Genomic DNA, 17,700 nt, shown 5'->3' with positions numbered 1-17,700 from the left:
CAGCCTTTACCACATACTGTACAATAAAAGGGCTTATCTCGTGTACGAGTCATATGAGTCATCATGTGTCTCTCTAGATCTGACTTTTTATTACAGCCTTTTCCACATACTGTACATGTAAAGGGTCTTTCACCTGTATGACTCATCAGGTGTCTTTCTACACCCGACTTTTGACTAAAGGCTTTACCACAAACTGTACATGTAAAGGGTTTTTCACCTGTATGAGTCATCATATGTGATTTTAGATTAGTTTCTTTACTAAAGCCTTTGCCACAGACTGTACAAGTAAAAGGCTTTTCACCTGTATGAGTCATCATATGTGATTTTAGATCACTTGTGTTTGCACAGCATTTACCACATACTGTACAAGAAAAGGGCTTTTCTCCTGTATGACTCATCATGTGTCTGTTGAGTTCATGCTTTCGAATACACCCTTTGCCACAAATTGTACATGTTAAGGGTTTTTCACCTGTATGAGTCATCATATGTGAGTTTAGATTAGATTTTATACTACAGCCTTTGCCACAGACTGTACACAAAAAGGGCTTTTCTCCTGTATGAGTCATCATGTGTTCTTTTAGATGACATTTTCGACTATAGTCTTTGCCACAAACTGTACAGACATAGGGTTTCTCCCCTGTATGACTCCTCATGTGTCTTTCTAGATGATAGTTGCCAATACAGCCTTTGCCACAAACTGTACATGTAAAAGGCTTTTCAACTTTATGAGTCATTATGTGGTGTTTTAGATGAATTGAGTTTACACAGCCTCTACCACATACTGTACAATAAAAGGGCTTTTCCCGTGTACGAGTCACTGTACATGTAAAAGGCTTTTCACCTGTATGAGTCCTCATGTGAGAATTTAGACCATCCTTTCGACTACACCCTTTTCCACAAACTGTACATGTAAAGGGCTTTTCACCTGTATGAGTCCTCATGTGAGAATTTAGATTACATTTAGTACTCAAAACTTTGCCACAAACTGTACAAGCATAGGGTTCATCAGATTCAGACCAGTGTGAAGAAAATGGCAGGTCAATATCCATTGGTTGTGACGGTACCCAGTGCTGTGTGTAAGCCTGTGATTTCATGTGTTCAGTTGAGGTGCTGGCTAGAGGCTCTGCCTCTGTGTTGTCCTCTTCTTCACTGTCATCCTTGTCAGTTACAGAACAGCGTGAAAAGAGGAGCTGGTCGATAGCAGTTGGCTGTGATTGTACGCAGAACTCTATATAAACTTGTGTTTTCATGTGTTCAACTGAGGCACTGGCTAGAGGCTCTGTCTCTGTGTTTTCATCTTCTTCACTTTTCACTGCTAGAAATGTCAACATTGACCCACCAGCCTCTTCTGGTCCTAGTAGTAGCTCCTCTTGTTCCTCTTTAATCTGTGGAGGTTGTGGATCCTCCTGGACCAGACTGGAGCTCCTCTCCTCTTCAGGGGAAACCTCCTCTTTACACTCAGGGAGGTGCAGGAAGTCTAGAGGGTTGGAAAAAATAAAACATTGGTCTGTATGAGTCATCATGTATTTCTAGACCTGACTTTTGACTAAAGCCGTTGCCACAAACTCAACATTAACCCACCTGCCAGTTCTGGTCCTAGTAGTAGCTCATCTTGTTCCTCTTTATTCTGTGGAGGTTGTGGTTCCTCTTTACACTGCATGAGGTCTAGAGGGGAAATGAATAAAAGATGAGTCAAGAGTCTGTATGAGTCATCATGTCTTTCTAGACCTGACTTTTGACTACAGCCTTTTCCACACACTGTGAATGTAAAGGGTTTTCACCAATATGAGTTTTCTTTTCTACAGCCTTCGATACAGACTTTACAAGCATAGGGTTTCTCCCCTGTATGACTCCCCATGTGTGTTTGCAGTTCATCCTTTCGACAACACCCTTTGCAACAAAATGTACAAGCAAAGGGTTTTTCCCCTGTATGAATCATCATTTTCCTTTTTAGTTGACCCTTTTGACTACAGCGTTTGCCACATATTGTACATGCAAAAGGCTTTTCACCTGTCTGAGTTATTGTGTGATTTTAGATGTTTTTTTCCCACAAAACTTACAAGCAGGGTTTCTCCCCTGTATGACTAATCATGCCTCTTTCTAGAAGAGGGTTTACAATCCAGTCTTTGCCAAAAACTGTACATGTAAAAGGCTTTTCAACTGTATGAGTCATGTTTTTAGACTACTTGTTTGCACAGCCTTTACCACACTGTACAAGTAAGGGGTATTTCTAGACCCAACTTTTGACTAAAGCCTTTGCCACAAACTATACATTAAAAGGGATTTTCACCTGTACGAGTCATCATGTGTGTTTTTAGATGTCTTATACGACTCCAACCCTTGCCACCAACTGTACAAGCATAGGGTTAATCAGATTCAGAACAGTGTGAAGATAAAAGCTGCTAGGAGTTTGTTAATTTGTTTTGTTTCAAATGTGCATTGCGAAAGGGTTTTCCCCCTGTATGATTTCCTATGTGTGCTTTTAGATTACCCTTTCGACCAAGCCCTGTGCCACATATTGTACAAATAAACCCACCCATGAGTCCTCGAGTGCTTTCAATGGACTTGTGTGAGCCCAGCCTAGGCCACAGACTATGGGGATTCCTCCTTGTATGAGTCAGTGTGCATTTAACGCACTCGCTTGACTATATCCTTTGCCACATGTTGTAAAAATATAGGGCTTTTCACCTGTATGAGTTCATATGAATGGTTACTTATATTAAAGCCTTTACCACAACCTGTACAAGTAAAGGGTCTTTCACCTGCATGAGTCCTCGTGTTTGCCATCCTTTCGAGTAGACCCTTTGCCACAAACTGTACATTCAAAGGGTTTTTCACCTGTATGAGTCGTGTTTTTAGATGACAAATTTGACAAAAACGTTTGCCACATTTGACAAGTTTGAGAGCTTATTCAATTTAATTCAAACTTCATTAGTGGACTCTGGTCCATACACAATGTACAAAGAAATAAGACATAAAAGAAACATGACAGGCAACACAAAATGTATTAAAAGGAAGTAAAAAAGTACAAAACTTAGTCTGGATGTATAGTGTGAACGGTGAACCTCATAGTGGGGTTTGAGAGAGCCACAACGATGCCGTTTTCAGATACATCCAGACGTTGCATGAACTTGAACATTACATTTTTTTTTAATGTGCATTAACACATTTAGTACCGGAACTGCATCAAAATAAAGGCGCTGCTTGCGCCAGAGTAATCGCCAGAGTAGTGATCGCTTCTATTTTGAAAGCCATGAACCGGAAATACTTTCTTAAAAAAGTTGACTGACAAAGTGACCTCACAATCTCCGATCATCTTAATATATTTATATACGCTCCAAAAAGAGTTCATATTTCGCGGGAGACGGATGAGGAGCAGAAATGCAGCGCCAGCATATCGATCCATTCATCACCACGGAGAGCGCCCTGGATCAGGAGATACGAGTCATTCTTTCCCCCGCGCTAACATGGGAGTCAATGACAAGCTAATAGTTTCACAGAGCGTTAGCATACGGCAAGCGAAAAGCGAAATGCCAAAAAAAAAAAAAAGAATAATTCTGAATATTATCATCTCGCCCCGCGTCGTTTGGACGTCGCTAGGACGTCCACAGACGTCGTAGGCACCTCTCGGTTCCAATCCTTAAGACGTTTCAGGACGTATTATGTACAAAATGTGTTAAAATGAAGCATTGAGAAGTATTCTAGTAGCCAGAATGTGAACCCGGACATGTTGAGTACACCAACGTTTTATGTTATAAACGATTAGTATGGCTCCCCCAGCATGCAGAAACTGCCGGATGCTAACTTGCATTTTATGTTGAGCAATTTTCGTAATAGGCATAATAATGTGACCATACCATTAACAGTTATACTGCGTAACCCACGTTCCCCACTATTTAATGCAATATGCTATACGCTGCGGAGATTGTTTTATTACCTTTAGAGCATATACGCTGAAGTATTTGCAGCTTTAAACCACGAAAATCCAGGCGAAAAATGGTCCTTTGGTTTGTCATGAACAGAAGCACCAATGACAATGCGAAACGAAACCACAGTGCACAGCATGTTGTAGTCTAAACGAACGGCCCGTCCACTTGCATTGTGCTCAATTTCCCAGAAGCCCGATCAGCCCAGAGGATGACTTGATTTCCGGTTTCGTCATCATAACGCGACGGCCTCGTCACCAGGTCCGGGACAAATCCGTTGTTTCTTTATAATTAAAACTAATGCTTGGAATGGATTCAGCATCATGACAACCCCCTAGTTTGACATAAAGCATGGTGAAACTTTGAATATTTTGCCTTCTAGGTTGTTAATGGTCACAGGTTATGCCAATTATGAAAATTGCTCAACAGTATGCAAGTTAGCATCCGGCAGTAGTAGTACAAGTGCAACTTGCAAACTTTGCATACTAGATTTATTGTAAGATGCGGTGGGCAGTATAAAGCAGTTTGTAATATGCCTTAAATAATGACACATTCATTGTAGTTGAACAATGACTACATTTACAGGCAGATGTGTTTGCTTGAGCATACAACTTACAACATTGTCCGTAAATTTCATCAGTCATCTGGTTTTTCACAAGTATGAGTCCTCATATGTCTTTTTAGATCATCCTTTCGACTACAGCCTTTGCCACAAACTGTACATGTAAAGGGCTTTTCACCTGTATGAGTCATCATGTGTGTTTTTAGATTACCTGTGTCTGCCCAGCCTTTACCACATACTGTACAAGAAAAGGGCTTTTCTCCTGTATGAGTCCTCAGGTGTCTATTTCGTTCACCATTTTGACTAAAGCCTTTTCCACATACTGTACAGGCATAGGGTTTCTCCCCTGTATGAGTCCTCATGTGTGTTTGCAGTTCATCTTTTCGACTACAGCCTTTGCCACAAAATGTACATGTAAAGGGCTTTTCACCTGTATGAGTCATCATGTGTGGTTTTAGATGACTTTTTCTACTAAAGCCTTTGCCACAAACTGTACAAACATAGGGTTGCTCCCCCGTATGAGTCCTCATGTGTGTTTGCAGGTCATCCTTTCGACTACACCCTTTGCCACAGACTGTACATGTAAAGGGTTTTTCACCTGTATGAGTCCTTATATGCCTTTTTAGATCAACCTGATTATTACAGCCCTTACCACAAACTGTACAAGTAAATGGTTTTTCCCCTGTATGAATCATCATGTGCCTTTTTAGTCTACCCTTTTGACTACAGCCTTTGCCACAAACTGTACATGTAAAAGGCTTTTCACCTGTATGAGTCATCATATGTGTTTTTAGATTACTTGTATTTGCACAGCATCTACCACATACTGGACAAGAAAAGGGCTTTTCTCCTGTATGAGTCCTCATGTGTCTATTTAGTTGACCTTTTTGACTACAGCCTTTGCCACATACTGTACACATGAATGGCTTTTCACCTGTATGAGTCATCATGTGTGATTTAAGATGGCTTTTTAGACTAAAGCCTTTGCCACAAACTGCACAGGCATAGGGTTTCTCCCCGGTATGAGTCCTCATGTGTATTTTCAGTTCATCCTTTCGACTACACCCTTTGCCACAATATGTACATGTAAAGGGTTTTTCACCTGTATGAGTCCTTATATGCTTTAGATCATCCTGATTATTACAGCCCTTACCAGAAACGGTACAAGGAAAGGGCTTTTCTCTTGTATGAGTCCTCATGTGTCTATTTAGTTCACCTTTTTGACTACAGCCTTTGCCACATACTGTACAAATGAAGGGCTTTTCACCTGTATGAGTCATCATGTGTGATTTTAGATGACTTTTCAGACTAAAGCCTTTGCCACAAATTGTACAGGAATAGGGTTTCTCACCTGTATGAGTCCTCGTGTGCGTTTGCAGTTCATCCTTCCGACTACACCCTTTGCCACAAAATGTACAAGTAAAGGGTTTTTCACCTGTATGAATCATCATGTGCCTTTTTAGTTGACACTTTTGACTACAGCCTTTTCCACATACTGTACACGTAAAGGGCTTTTCACCTTTATGAGTCATCATGTGCATTTTTAGATGATTAAGACAACTGAAATCTTTGCCACAAACTGTGCAAGCATAGGGTTCATCAGATTCAGAACAGTGTGGAGAGAGGAGCAAGTCAATATTGGTTGGTTGTGACGGTACCCAGTGCTCTATGTAAGCTTGTGTTTTCATGTGTTCAGTTGATGTACTGGCTAGAGGCTCTGTCTCTGTGTTTTCATCTTCTTCACTTTTCACTGCTAGAAATGTCAACATTGACCCACCAGCCTCTTCTGGTCCTAGTAGCAGCTCCTCTTGTTCCTCTTTAATCTGTGGAGGTTGTGGATCCTCCTGGACCAGACTGGAGCTCCTCTCCTCTTCAGGGGAAACCTCTTCTTTACACTCAGGGAGGTGCAGGAAGTCTAGAGGGAAAAACAAAAATCAGACCTGTCTGAAGCGAGTGGTGCAACAGTGACGCTTGGTGGTGACAGTATGCTATTTCCACGCTCGGACACAGGAACACACACACACATTTCCTGCTCGGACTCGGACACACACACACACACACACACACACACACACACACACACACACACACACACACACTGTCTATAGGAGTGGTTGCACCACTCAAAAGGAAAACATGAGTGTCATGAGTCTGTATGAGTCATCATGTCTTTCTAGACCTGACTTTTGACTAAAGCCGTTGCCACAAACTCAACATTGACCCACCAGCCTTTTCTGGTCCTAGTAGTATCTCATCTTGTTCATCTTTAATCTGTGGAGGTTGTGGTTCCTCCTGGACCAGACTGGGGCTCCTCTCCTCCTCTAGAGGGGAAAAAATAAAACATGAGTCATGATTCCATATGAGTCATCCAAATGTATGAATTAATGAATCATTGTAAGCGCTTTAAGTAGGCACGTAGTGCATAGAAAAGTGCTATAAAATGCAATTCATTATTATCATGTCTTTCTAGACCTGACTTTTGGACTACAGCCTTTTCCATAAACTGTACATGTAAAGGGTTTTCCACCTGTATGAGTCATGTGATTTTAGATGAGTTTTCTTTTCTACAGCCTTTGCTACAGACTGTACAAGCATAGGGTTTCTCCCCTGTATGACTCCTCATGTGTGTTTGGCTTTGCAGTTCATCCTTTCTACAAAACCCTTTGCCACAAAATGTACAAGCAAAGGGTTTTTCCCCTGTATGAATCATGTGGCTATTTAGTTGACCCTTTTGACTAAAGCATTTGCCACATACTGTACACGTAAAGGGCATTTCACCTGTATGAGTCATCATGTTATTTTAGATGAGTTGTTTTTACTACAGCCTTTGCCACATGGCCACAATGTACAAGCATAGAGTTTCTCCCATGTTTACCTTCAGATCAGTCATTCTATAAAGCCTTTGCCACAAACTGTACAGGTAAAGGGGTGTTCCCCTGTATGAGCCTTCATGTATTTTTAATTCACTCTTTTGACTACAGCCTTTGCCAAATACTGCACATGTAAAGGGCTTTTCACCTGTGTGAGTCAGTGTGGTTTTAAATGTTTTATTTTTACTACAGACTTTGCCACAAAACTTGCAAACAGGGTTTCTCCCCTGTATGTCTTTCTAGAAGAGGGTTTACAATACAGCCTTTGCCTCAAACTTTACAAGTAAGGGGTCTGTCTAGACACAACATTTTGTCTAAAGCCTTTGCCACAAACTATACATTTAAAGGGCATTTAAGCTGTACGAGTCAATTATCTATTACCTATTATCCTTGACCTGTGGGGGTGTGGCCTGCGTCTGTGACGTAGGCAGTCCCAGGGACTATGGAGGAATGTGTTTTCAGTGATAAGGAAGGGACTTCATGAGGTCTCCCAATTGCGAAAAATGCGAAGTGCAATACTTATTTAATATTATACGATATAACCGTGCAGTGGCATGCACAGACATTTAGAGGGGCAGGTGCTCAAGTGAAAAAAAGGGCACCTTGTTAAATCGAAGAACCACTGACATAGAAACATATCACTTTAGATTGTGGGGGCCTAAATAATATAGTAGAAGCGTTTTATCAAGAATTGATCAATGACACCATGGTCCACACACTACACATTAAGAAAAAAAAGTAACTTTTTCCCCCTTTTTTTTTAAATAGCACATTGCCAAAAGGGCAGGGTGTGCTCTAGCACCCCCTAGTGTCACGCCACTGCAACCGTGGTTATATAAATAGATATAAGCGGGCATTTTCGCCAAGTTACCCTTCGTGCTTGACAACCGGCAGAAGGAGAAATTCCACGAATAACGCACATGCACAGATACGTGGCACGCACTGCGTCCCGACACACAGACCCATTTCTCATAATAATATAAGACATGCGAGTGTTTGAGAATAATTCTGTTCAGCGTCCAAGATTGAACGCCTCCCAATTGCAAAAATGCTTGCTTATATATGATATGATATAGTGATATGATATGATATGATATAGTACTTTATTGTCAGTTCACACTGAAATTTGTCTTGCGACACAGCAGCCAAGTATGCAGAACACATATACAAACACAAAGAACAAGACAATTTACATACATAAAGACATGAGCAATATCCACCGCTTAGATTATCCTGTGGCTACTACATCTCCTGATTAAGCCTCAAGGTCGACTGGTGGACAAAGGACCTCTTTAGTCTGACCTTATTGTATGCTGGTGGTACACCATATCTCCTTCCTGAAGGTAGCAACCTATATTCTCCATACAACACGTGCTTAGTATTAGAGGTGAAATTCCTTGCTAGCCTTAGGATGCTGTTATCATATGTGGATGTACTGTATAAAGTTTCTGAAGTTGTTGTCCAACAATCTTTGAACAAAATGTTCAGTTGTTGCAGCAGTTGTGACTTTAGGGCTGCAGACAGACATCCATACCAGGTGGTACTACAGTACTGATTAAAACCAGTACTGAAGAACACTCATAATAACAGAAGTGAAAAACAAAAGAAGAATCCGTCTACTAGCACCGAAGGATCTTAGACGGCGAAGGAAGTAGATTCTTTGCTTTGTTTTCTTACACACTGAATCAATCTGATCTTTCCATGACAAAAGACGGTCTATATAATACTTTAGCTTATTGAAAAATAGCAGATCTACAAGCTCATAGCATGGCATCGAGTGTCGCGCTACGAGCTTGTAGATCTGCTCTTTTTGATAAATTGTGAAAATGTGGCACGAATCTTTGAATATATATATTCTTTCAGAGCGAATGTATTAATTCAAGTCTATGCTTCTGGGGGGGGGGGGGTTTCCTGGAACAACATATTTTCAGATGGGCGTTGGTGGCCGATTACATATAATATTTGGGGGGTCCTTGACATGAAAAAGGTTGAGCACCACTGACATAGAAACATAGGTTTTAACAGGTTGAGCACCACTGACATAGAAACATAGGTTTTAACAGGTTGAGCACCGACTGACATAGAAACATAGGTTTTAACAGGTTGAGCACCACTGACATAGAAACATAGGTTTTAACAGGTTGAGCACCACTGACATAGAAACATAGGTTTTAACAGGTTGAGCACCACTGACATAGAAACATAGGTTTTAACAGGTTGAGCACCACTGACATAGAAACATAGGTTTTTCAGAAAACTGTTAGGATTTAGTATTTGAGGGGCGCTATATACAGGTTTAATGTTTGTTTTTAGTTCAATGTTTGTGTGGGAGCTATATTCAGTAATTTTCTATTTCAGTATTTCTGTTATCTATGTAATGCATTTCTTATTTTTAGTTTAATTTGCTTTGCTTAATTGGTTTGTTTACAGCCATTATTTCTGTTGCAGCTAATGCTTTTGTTTTGAAGGTGATGGGCAGTTCTGGGGGCACAGCTGAGGCTATTTAATGAAGTGAGCACACAGGTAGTCAGTGAGCACTGGGAAGGTCCATGGTTTTATACCAGCAGGTTAGGAAGAAGAGCACTGTGACATGATGACATCTTGTACTGTCTGTCTGGAGAAGCAAAATAAAAACACCATCAAATGTGGCTGCCCTGACTGGACAATGGTCTTATTCCCTACCAACTGACTGGACAATGGTCTTATTCCCTACCAACTGACTGGACAATGGTCTTATTCCCTACCAACTGACTGGACAATGGTCTTATTCCCTACCAACTGACTGGACAATGGTCTTATTCCCTACCAACTGACTGGACAATGGTCTTATTCCCTACCAACTGACTGGACAATGGTCTTATTCCCTACCAACTGACTGGACAATGGTCTCATTCCCTACCAACTGACTGGACAATGGTCTTATTCCCTACCAACTGACTGGACAATGGTCTTATTCCCTACCAACTGACTGGACAATGGTCTTATTCCCTACCAACTGACTGGACAATGGTCTTATTCCCTATACCAACTGACTGGACAATGGTCTTATTCCCTACCAACTGACTGGACAATGGTCTTATTCCCTACCAACTGACTGGACAATGGTCTTATTCCCTACCAACTGACTGGACAATGGTCTTATTCCCTACCAACTGACTGGACAATGGTCTTATTCCCTACCAACTGACTGGACAATGGTCTTATTCCCTACCAACTGACTGGACAACGGTCTTATTCCCTACCAACTGACTGGACAATGGTCTCATTCCCTACCAACTGACTGGACAATGGTCTCATTCCCTACCAACTGACTGGACAATGGTCTTATTCCCTACCAACTGACTGGACAATGGTCTTATTCCCTACCAACTGACTGGACAATGGTCTTATTCCCTACCAACTGACTGGACAATGGTCTTATTCCCTACCAACTGACTGGACAATGGTCTTATTCCCTACCAACTGACTGGACAATGGTCTTATTCCCTACCAACTGACTGGACAATGGTCTCATTCCCTACCAACTGACTGGACAATGGTCTTATTCCCTACCAACTGACTGGACAATGGTCTTATTCCCTACCAACTGACTGGACAATGGTCTTATTCCCTACCAACTGACTGGACAATGGTCTCATTCCCTACCAACTGACTGGACAATGGTCTTATTCCCTACCAACTGACTGGACAATGGTCTCATTCCCTACCAACTGACTGGACAATGGTCTCATTCCCTACCAACTGACTGGACAATGGTCTTATTCCCTACCAACTGACTGGACAATGGTCTTATTCCCTACCAACTGACTGGACAATGGTCTCATTCCCTACCAACTGACTGGACAATGGTCTTATTCCCTACCAACTGACTGGACAATGGTCTCATTCCCTACCAACTGACTGGACAATGGTCTCATTCCCTACCAACTGACTGGACAATGGTCTCATTCCCTACCAACTGACTGGACAATGGTCTTATTCCCTACCAACTGACTGGACAATGGTCTTATTCCCTACCAACTGACTGGACAATGGTCTTATTCCCTACCAACTGACTGGACAATGGTCTTATTCCCTACCAACTGACTGGACAATGGTCTTATTCCCTACCAACTGACTGGACAATGGTCTTATTCCCTACCAACTGACTGGACAATGGTCTCATTCCCTACCAACTGACTGGACAATGGTCTTATTCCCTACCAACTGACTGGACAATGGTCTTATTCCCTACCAACTGACTGGACAATGGTCTTATTCCCTACCAACTGACTGGACAATGGTCTTATTCCCTACCAACTGACTGGACAATGGTCTTATTCCCTACCAACTGACTGGACAATGGTCTTATTCCCTACCAACTGACTGGACAATGGTCTTATTCCCTACCAACTGACTGGACAATGGTCTTATTCCCTACCAACTGACTGGACAATGGTCTCATTCCCTACCAACTGACTGGACAATGGTCTTATTCCCTACCAACTGACTGGACAATGGTCTCATTCCCTACCAACTGACTGGACAATGGTCTCATTCCCTACCAACTGACTGGACAATGGTCTCATTCCCTACCAACTGACTGGACAATGGTCTCATTCCCTACCAACTGACTGGACAACGGTCTTATTCCCTACCAACTGACTGGACAATGGTCTCATTCCCTACCAACTGACTGGACAATGGTCTCATTCCCTACCAACTGACTGGACAATGGTCTCATTCCCTACCAACTGACTGGACAACGGTCTTATTCCCTACCAACTGACTGGACAATGGTCTCATTCCCTACCAACTGACTGGACAATGGTCTCATTCCCTACCAACTGACTGGACAATGGTCTCATTCCCTACCAACTGACTGGACAATGGTCTCATTCCCTACCAACTGACTGGACAATGGTCTTATTCCCTACCAACTGACTGGACAATGGTCTTATTCCCTACCAACTGACTGGACAATGGTCTCATTCCCTACCAACTGCGTAAGATTCGCTGCCCGGTGCTTTCAGTGGCTTTTAAGTTTTATTGTTCATAGTGTTGATTAGCCACTACATTTTGTTTTAACCCATTCTGACCTGAGATCAGATTCATACGAGGTTTCCACTGGACACACACTGGTCTGATTAACCCATTCTGACCTGAGATCAGATTCTAAAAATGTCAGTCGTTCTTCGATTTTTCAAAAATAGCAGACCTACAAGCTCGTATCGCGCCACTCGGTGGCGCGATATGAGCTTGTAGATCTGCTATTTTTCAATAGGTAAAGCATAACATGATGCTAACACCAAAATGGGTGCCCGGTCAGAATGGGTTAAAAACGCCATTGACAATGAAGGGAACATTTTGGAAATCATCTTGTCCCTAACACATTAAAAAATTAAAAATAAAGATAACATTCTGTGTGGAGTTTGCATGTTCTCCCCGTGTCCCCTTAGGGTAGATACCCTCACAAAAACATGCAGTAATCCTGGTCTCTAAACTGCCTCCCCCTGGCCAGCCGGGGGCGCCTGATGGAGGGGAAAGGAACTGGTCGGAATAACGTGTTCCTTCCACACGCTACGACGTCCAACCAGGGAAACTCCCCCCTGTCAGGTGTAAAAGGAGCGACTTGGACACTCAGGCATGAAGGGAGCATGAGTTAAGTCCGTTGCTCTCCCCAGGTTGGCGGAGGGTGTGTAGAGCCCAGGATCACAGTAGATGATTGGCACAGGGGTGAAAAATGGGTTACAAAATCGTGGGATAAAAAATATATTAAAAAAATACTTTAATATAATTTTTTGACACATCACCACATCTGGTAAGATGTGACTGACTCACTTCACATGGGTGAGATTTTTGTTCCCCGGCCTCAGGTCTTAACCCATTCTGACCTGAGATCAGATTCATACGAGGTTTCCACTGGACACACACTGGTCTGATTAACCTATTCTGACCTGAGATCAGATTCTAAAAAATGTCAGTCGTTCTTCGAATTTTTCAAAAATAGCAGACCTACAAGCTCATAGCGCGCCACTCGGTGGCGCGCTATGAGCTTGTAGATCTGCTATTTTTCAATAGCTAAAGCATAACATGATGCCAACACCAAAATGGGTGCCCGGTCAGAATGGGTTAATGGGTTAACTTGTTCTCGACTCTCCGCTGCTCTTCCGTGGGTTGATGATGAGGCAATAACAGGCAGTCTATCTATAGTGCATTACACCAATGTATTACATGGCGTGGTTGAATGCTTGATTCCGATTGGTCAATCTCTTAATTCAGCGGTGAGTTTATCTCATCATAATGACCACGTACTCCCCGCTGTATAACAGACCTCTCTGCCTAATCAAACCCTCTGAGAACCGGCTGCGCGGCTGAGACCCGCTTGATTTACTGCCGTTTCCAACATGACAGCCATTTAAACACACACTAACGACACACAATGTCATTCACAGCTAAACATTGCTCTCAAAAAATGTTTTTGAAAACATTTGAGCGAGAAATAGACGAAGCAGGACAATCGGAAATTGATTCTATTTGATCAAATCACTTCCTTGTTTTCCGACAAAGCTGCAGCCCTGCCGCTGGCCAGCGCAAACTCATGGAATATTTTTATTTTTTGGGTCAATGTGTTAATTTATGTTAGGTAGCATAATGTAATAAGCGGGATAATTATCTGTTTCACCACTGAGGCGAAGCCGAGGAGGTTACACTCCCTGAAGGTGAATTAGCGGCCCGCGGGCCATCTGCGGCACGCAGAGGGGGGTCCCAGCTATAAATGGCATTAAATGTGGGTCAGCAGCCTCTGCATGTCAAACTGGGGGTCCTTTTCAAATGGGGTCTTGCCCTGATCATTAATTTCAGGGCCTCGCGTGTGCAGACTCGGCCCCCAGCCTGGTACCGTACTCAAAATATGGCCCTTGAGGAAAATTAATTGGGGAACCCTGATATAGACAATGACCACCGAGCCAGATATTATCCCTTACTCATCCACCAGAGGGCAGCAACAACTGTTCTTCTGGCTGGCATGATTACTGCTATGCTGGCAGCTTTCGTGTCTTCATTTTTTCCCACGTCTATGATTCATATATTCTCAACTGTAACGGTATGGCAATATGACATTAAACAATAAACAATCAACAACTACTACCAACACCACAGAGCTGCATGTCTTTCGTAGAAAAAGAAAAATCCAAATAAATATTTAAAAAAAAATATTAGAGGATAATCAAATCTTAATTGACAGTGTCGTATAGTGTTTGGATATTTGAATATTCTATTCATGCCCTAATAGATACCCAGCCCTACATGCATGCACACGGAGCTGCCACCTGCAAAGCAAATAGAAATCCACCCAAGGAAGCCGTCTGTCTTTTCTTTTATCTTTTACCTCTTATTTGGTTCTCATTCATTGCTGAACTGTCCGTCTGGCAGGATGACATCAGTTTGAAGAGACTGCAGGGTCTGGATATCCTGATTGACAGTTGATGTGCAGTGGCCTCTGGTCCTGTTGGGATAGTAGCAGGACAGAAACACAAATATGTCAAACCCAACCTTGACATCAGATTATTCACAGTATCCGTGCAAGCAGTGTTGCCAGGTCTGCTTGTTAATGACTTTGGGCTTGCTTTTTCAGCTAATTATGTTGTTTGTTGTCACAACAGCTGCCTCGAAGAGCTGTCTTTTGTCCAGTGTCAGTATTTGTAAGGAACAAGCACTCCAGTGAACAGCATTTATCCATTTAGATAATTTGTTAGTGTTAATAACTGTAATAAAAATACACAGAAACATAATTTGTGTTGTATAATTTCGTTTAAATACTTAATGTGTTGTTTATTGTGTGCAAATCCATCGTTTGCGTTTACTTTTGCGGGTACTTTTATTCTGAAGAGCTCGGCCACCGGAAGTCTTATCCTAGGTGGCTTGTCCTAGCTCACGGTACACTGGTGGCTTGGCCTGGAGGCCTGACGCGGCTATAGCAAGGCAACGTTAGCATGCATATAGCCCGAATGCTAGCGCACGAGACACGATACTAATACGTCCGTACAATGATACAGACTAGTATGCAACAAAGACGCTTACCTGAAAGACTACATCATACAAACATATTCCAAAGAAGGACGTTCGGTGACGTATATTCAAAGTACTTGTACAGTAGAGAAGTGTTCGCTCGGTTTAGGACGTGGCTGTGCCTGTATCTCTCTGTCGCAGTGAATGCTGAGACAAAGTGGACGTTCGTTGGCCTGACAGAGCCATAATAGAGTAGAAAGACAGAGTTGCGACATTGAGGGGGGCAGAAAGCAGCCTGGTCACGTGGGTTCATGACTGACTCCAATGCATTCCTCAAACTTCCGGTTGTCCCTTTTCAATAGAAGTCTATGTAGAAGAGCCGGCTTCCCACGCATTATTGAAGAAGAAATAGCTAAATTCACACCGCAAAGTCATAATTCACCTTCACCATTTGGTTAAAAATGTTAAAATTTGGGCTAGTGGAAGTGTATGTGCCGATGAGACAGATGTATTTCAGAATGGCTTCTTCAACTATAAATTATATAGTTGAAGCCATTCTGAAAAACACATGTAAACACTGACTGAATTTGAATGAGCAATGCTTGTTCATTAAGAAATAAATCCCATCCGCTTTTACATGCATTTTTGTGCTCTCAGTATTTCACATTCAAGTAATAAGCTGTCGATCCTAACAGAAAGTGTGTGTGTGTGTGTGTGTGTGTGTGTGTGTGTGTGTGTGTGTGTGTGTGTGTGTGTGTGTGTGCGTGCGTGTGCGTGTGTGTGTGTGTGTGTGTGTGTGTGCCCCTCTCAAGTTGGATTAAAATTGTAACAAAGTAACTACAGTAGCCTATTAGTTTTAAGCTACTTCTTCCACTTGTAGCATAAATATATATATATAGATTAAAGTGTGAAGATTATCGAAATAATTAATAAAATAAATAAGTATATATCGGAAATTAAATAAGGTTTAAGGAAACCTTCAATTACAGCTATAGTGTTTATTGGCATTCCCATTTACAACGTCAATGTCTATGTAAATGTTCAGATTTCAAATATATAAGTGCTCACCCCAGAGCCACGGATGAAACTATTATATATAAATGCACCATTTACTCTTGCATCAGTGACATAGTACAGTACATAATTATGACTATTACATATTACAGTACCTGTATGACGAGTACAAGTTACAACCTCTGCGGTGGAGCCTCTTGTAAACAAGTGTAATGCTTTATGGTGTCGTCCACTCACAGTTAACATTTTGTTTGTAATGAGTTGTACTGTAATTATGCAAACTGTAAATAAATACTTAAATCAATCAATGCTTAAATGATGATTGTGTTTCTTCTTTTGCTTGGAAAGTGTATATTTGTGCCATCTCGTGGCCGCAGAAAGGATTGCAGTATAAAGCAGCTAGGAATCTGTCAGCATGCATGAATCATATGTCAGTTTAAGTGACAGCCAAGCTACACCAGGCTTTTCTTTTTTCTTTAATTTTTATCCCACGATTTTTTAACCCAGTTTTCTTTTTTCACCCAGTGCCAATTATCTAATGTAATCCTGGGCGCTACACTTCCTCTGCCAACCTGGGGGGGGGCAGCGGACTGACCTCATGCCTCCTTCTATGCATGAGGAGTCCAAGCTGCTTCTTTTCACCTGACAGACGGGAATTTCGCCGGCCTGACATAGCGCGTGGAAGGGACACGTTATTCCGACCAGTTCCTTTCCCCTCCATCAGGCGCCCCGGCTGGCCAGGGGGAGGCAGTTTAGAGACCAGGATTACGGCATGTTTTTGTGAGGGTATCTACCCTAGGGGACACGGGGAGAACATGCAAACTCCACACAGAAAGGCCCTATCGCCAACCCCCGCCTCGGTATGGGCACTGATGACGCAGAGGAGGGAACACGCCGCCAGTGCCCACAGCGTCCCCAGCGGGAATCGAACCCAGGACCTTCTAGCTGTGAGGCGACAGCACTACCAACTGTGCCACCGTGCCCCTTACACCAGGCTTTTCAGTGCGCGTTACACGAATACGCACACACGTGCACGCGCAAATTTGCGTGCGCGAAAAGCCTGGTGTAGCCCTGCCGTGAGAAGTGTAACTTTGCGCGTGTGCGTGCGTGCGTGGTAGCCTGCAGAGAAGGGCTGTACGCTGGCAGAGAATTGTTCGATACAAGGATACTGGTGCTGTTACCAGGACCCAGGGACAGTGGCGTGCACAGACATTTAGAGGGGCAGGTGCTCAAGTGAAGAAAAAAAAAGGGCACCTTGTGCAGCACATTTTGGGGCGGGAACCCATTTTGGTGCTTTAGCTATTGAAAAATAGCAGATCTACAAGCTCGTAGCGCGCGC

The 17,700-nt window shown here is 42.5% G+C and overlaps 1 protein-coding gene across 1 annotated transcript in view; it reads right to left on the bottom strand.

The window, feature by feature from the left end:
• LOC308319529 (uncharacterized protein) overlaps positions 1-17,700 on the bottom strand; it is a gene marked incomplete at its 3' end in the record, with an annotated part of 40,124 nt that overhangs the window by 1,415 nt on the left and 21,009 nt on the right. The window contains exons 6-8 of the mRNA XM_080769634.1: positions 6,266-6,403; positions 1,582-1,665; positions 363-1,477 (exon numbers count right to left, since the gene is read on the bottom strand). Coding sequence (XP_080625760.1) covers positions 363-1,477; positions 1,582-1,665; positions 6,266-6,403 — 1,337 coding nt within the window. The remainder of the gene's footprint in view (positions 1-362; positions 1,478-1,581; positions 1,666-6,265; positions 6,404-17,700) is intronic.

The sequence above is a fragment of the Protomyctophum bolini genome, assembly GCF_963924005.1.
Source record: "Protomyctophum bolini genome assembly, chromosome: 8".
Lineage (NCBI taxonomy): Eukaryota > Metazoa > Chordata > Actinopteri > Myctophiformes > Myctophidae > Protomyctophum > Protomyctophum bolini.
Note: the sequence above shows the minus strand (reverse complement) of the source record. Positions and strands in the feature narration are given on the sequence as shown.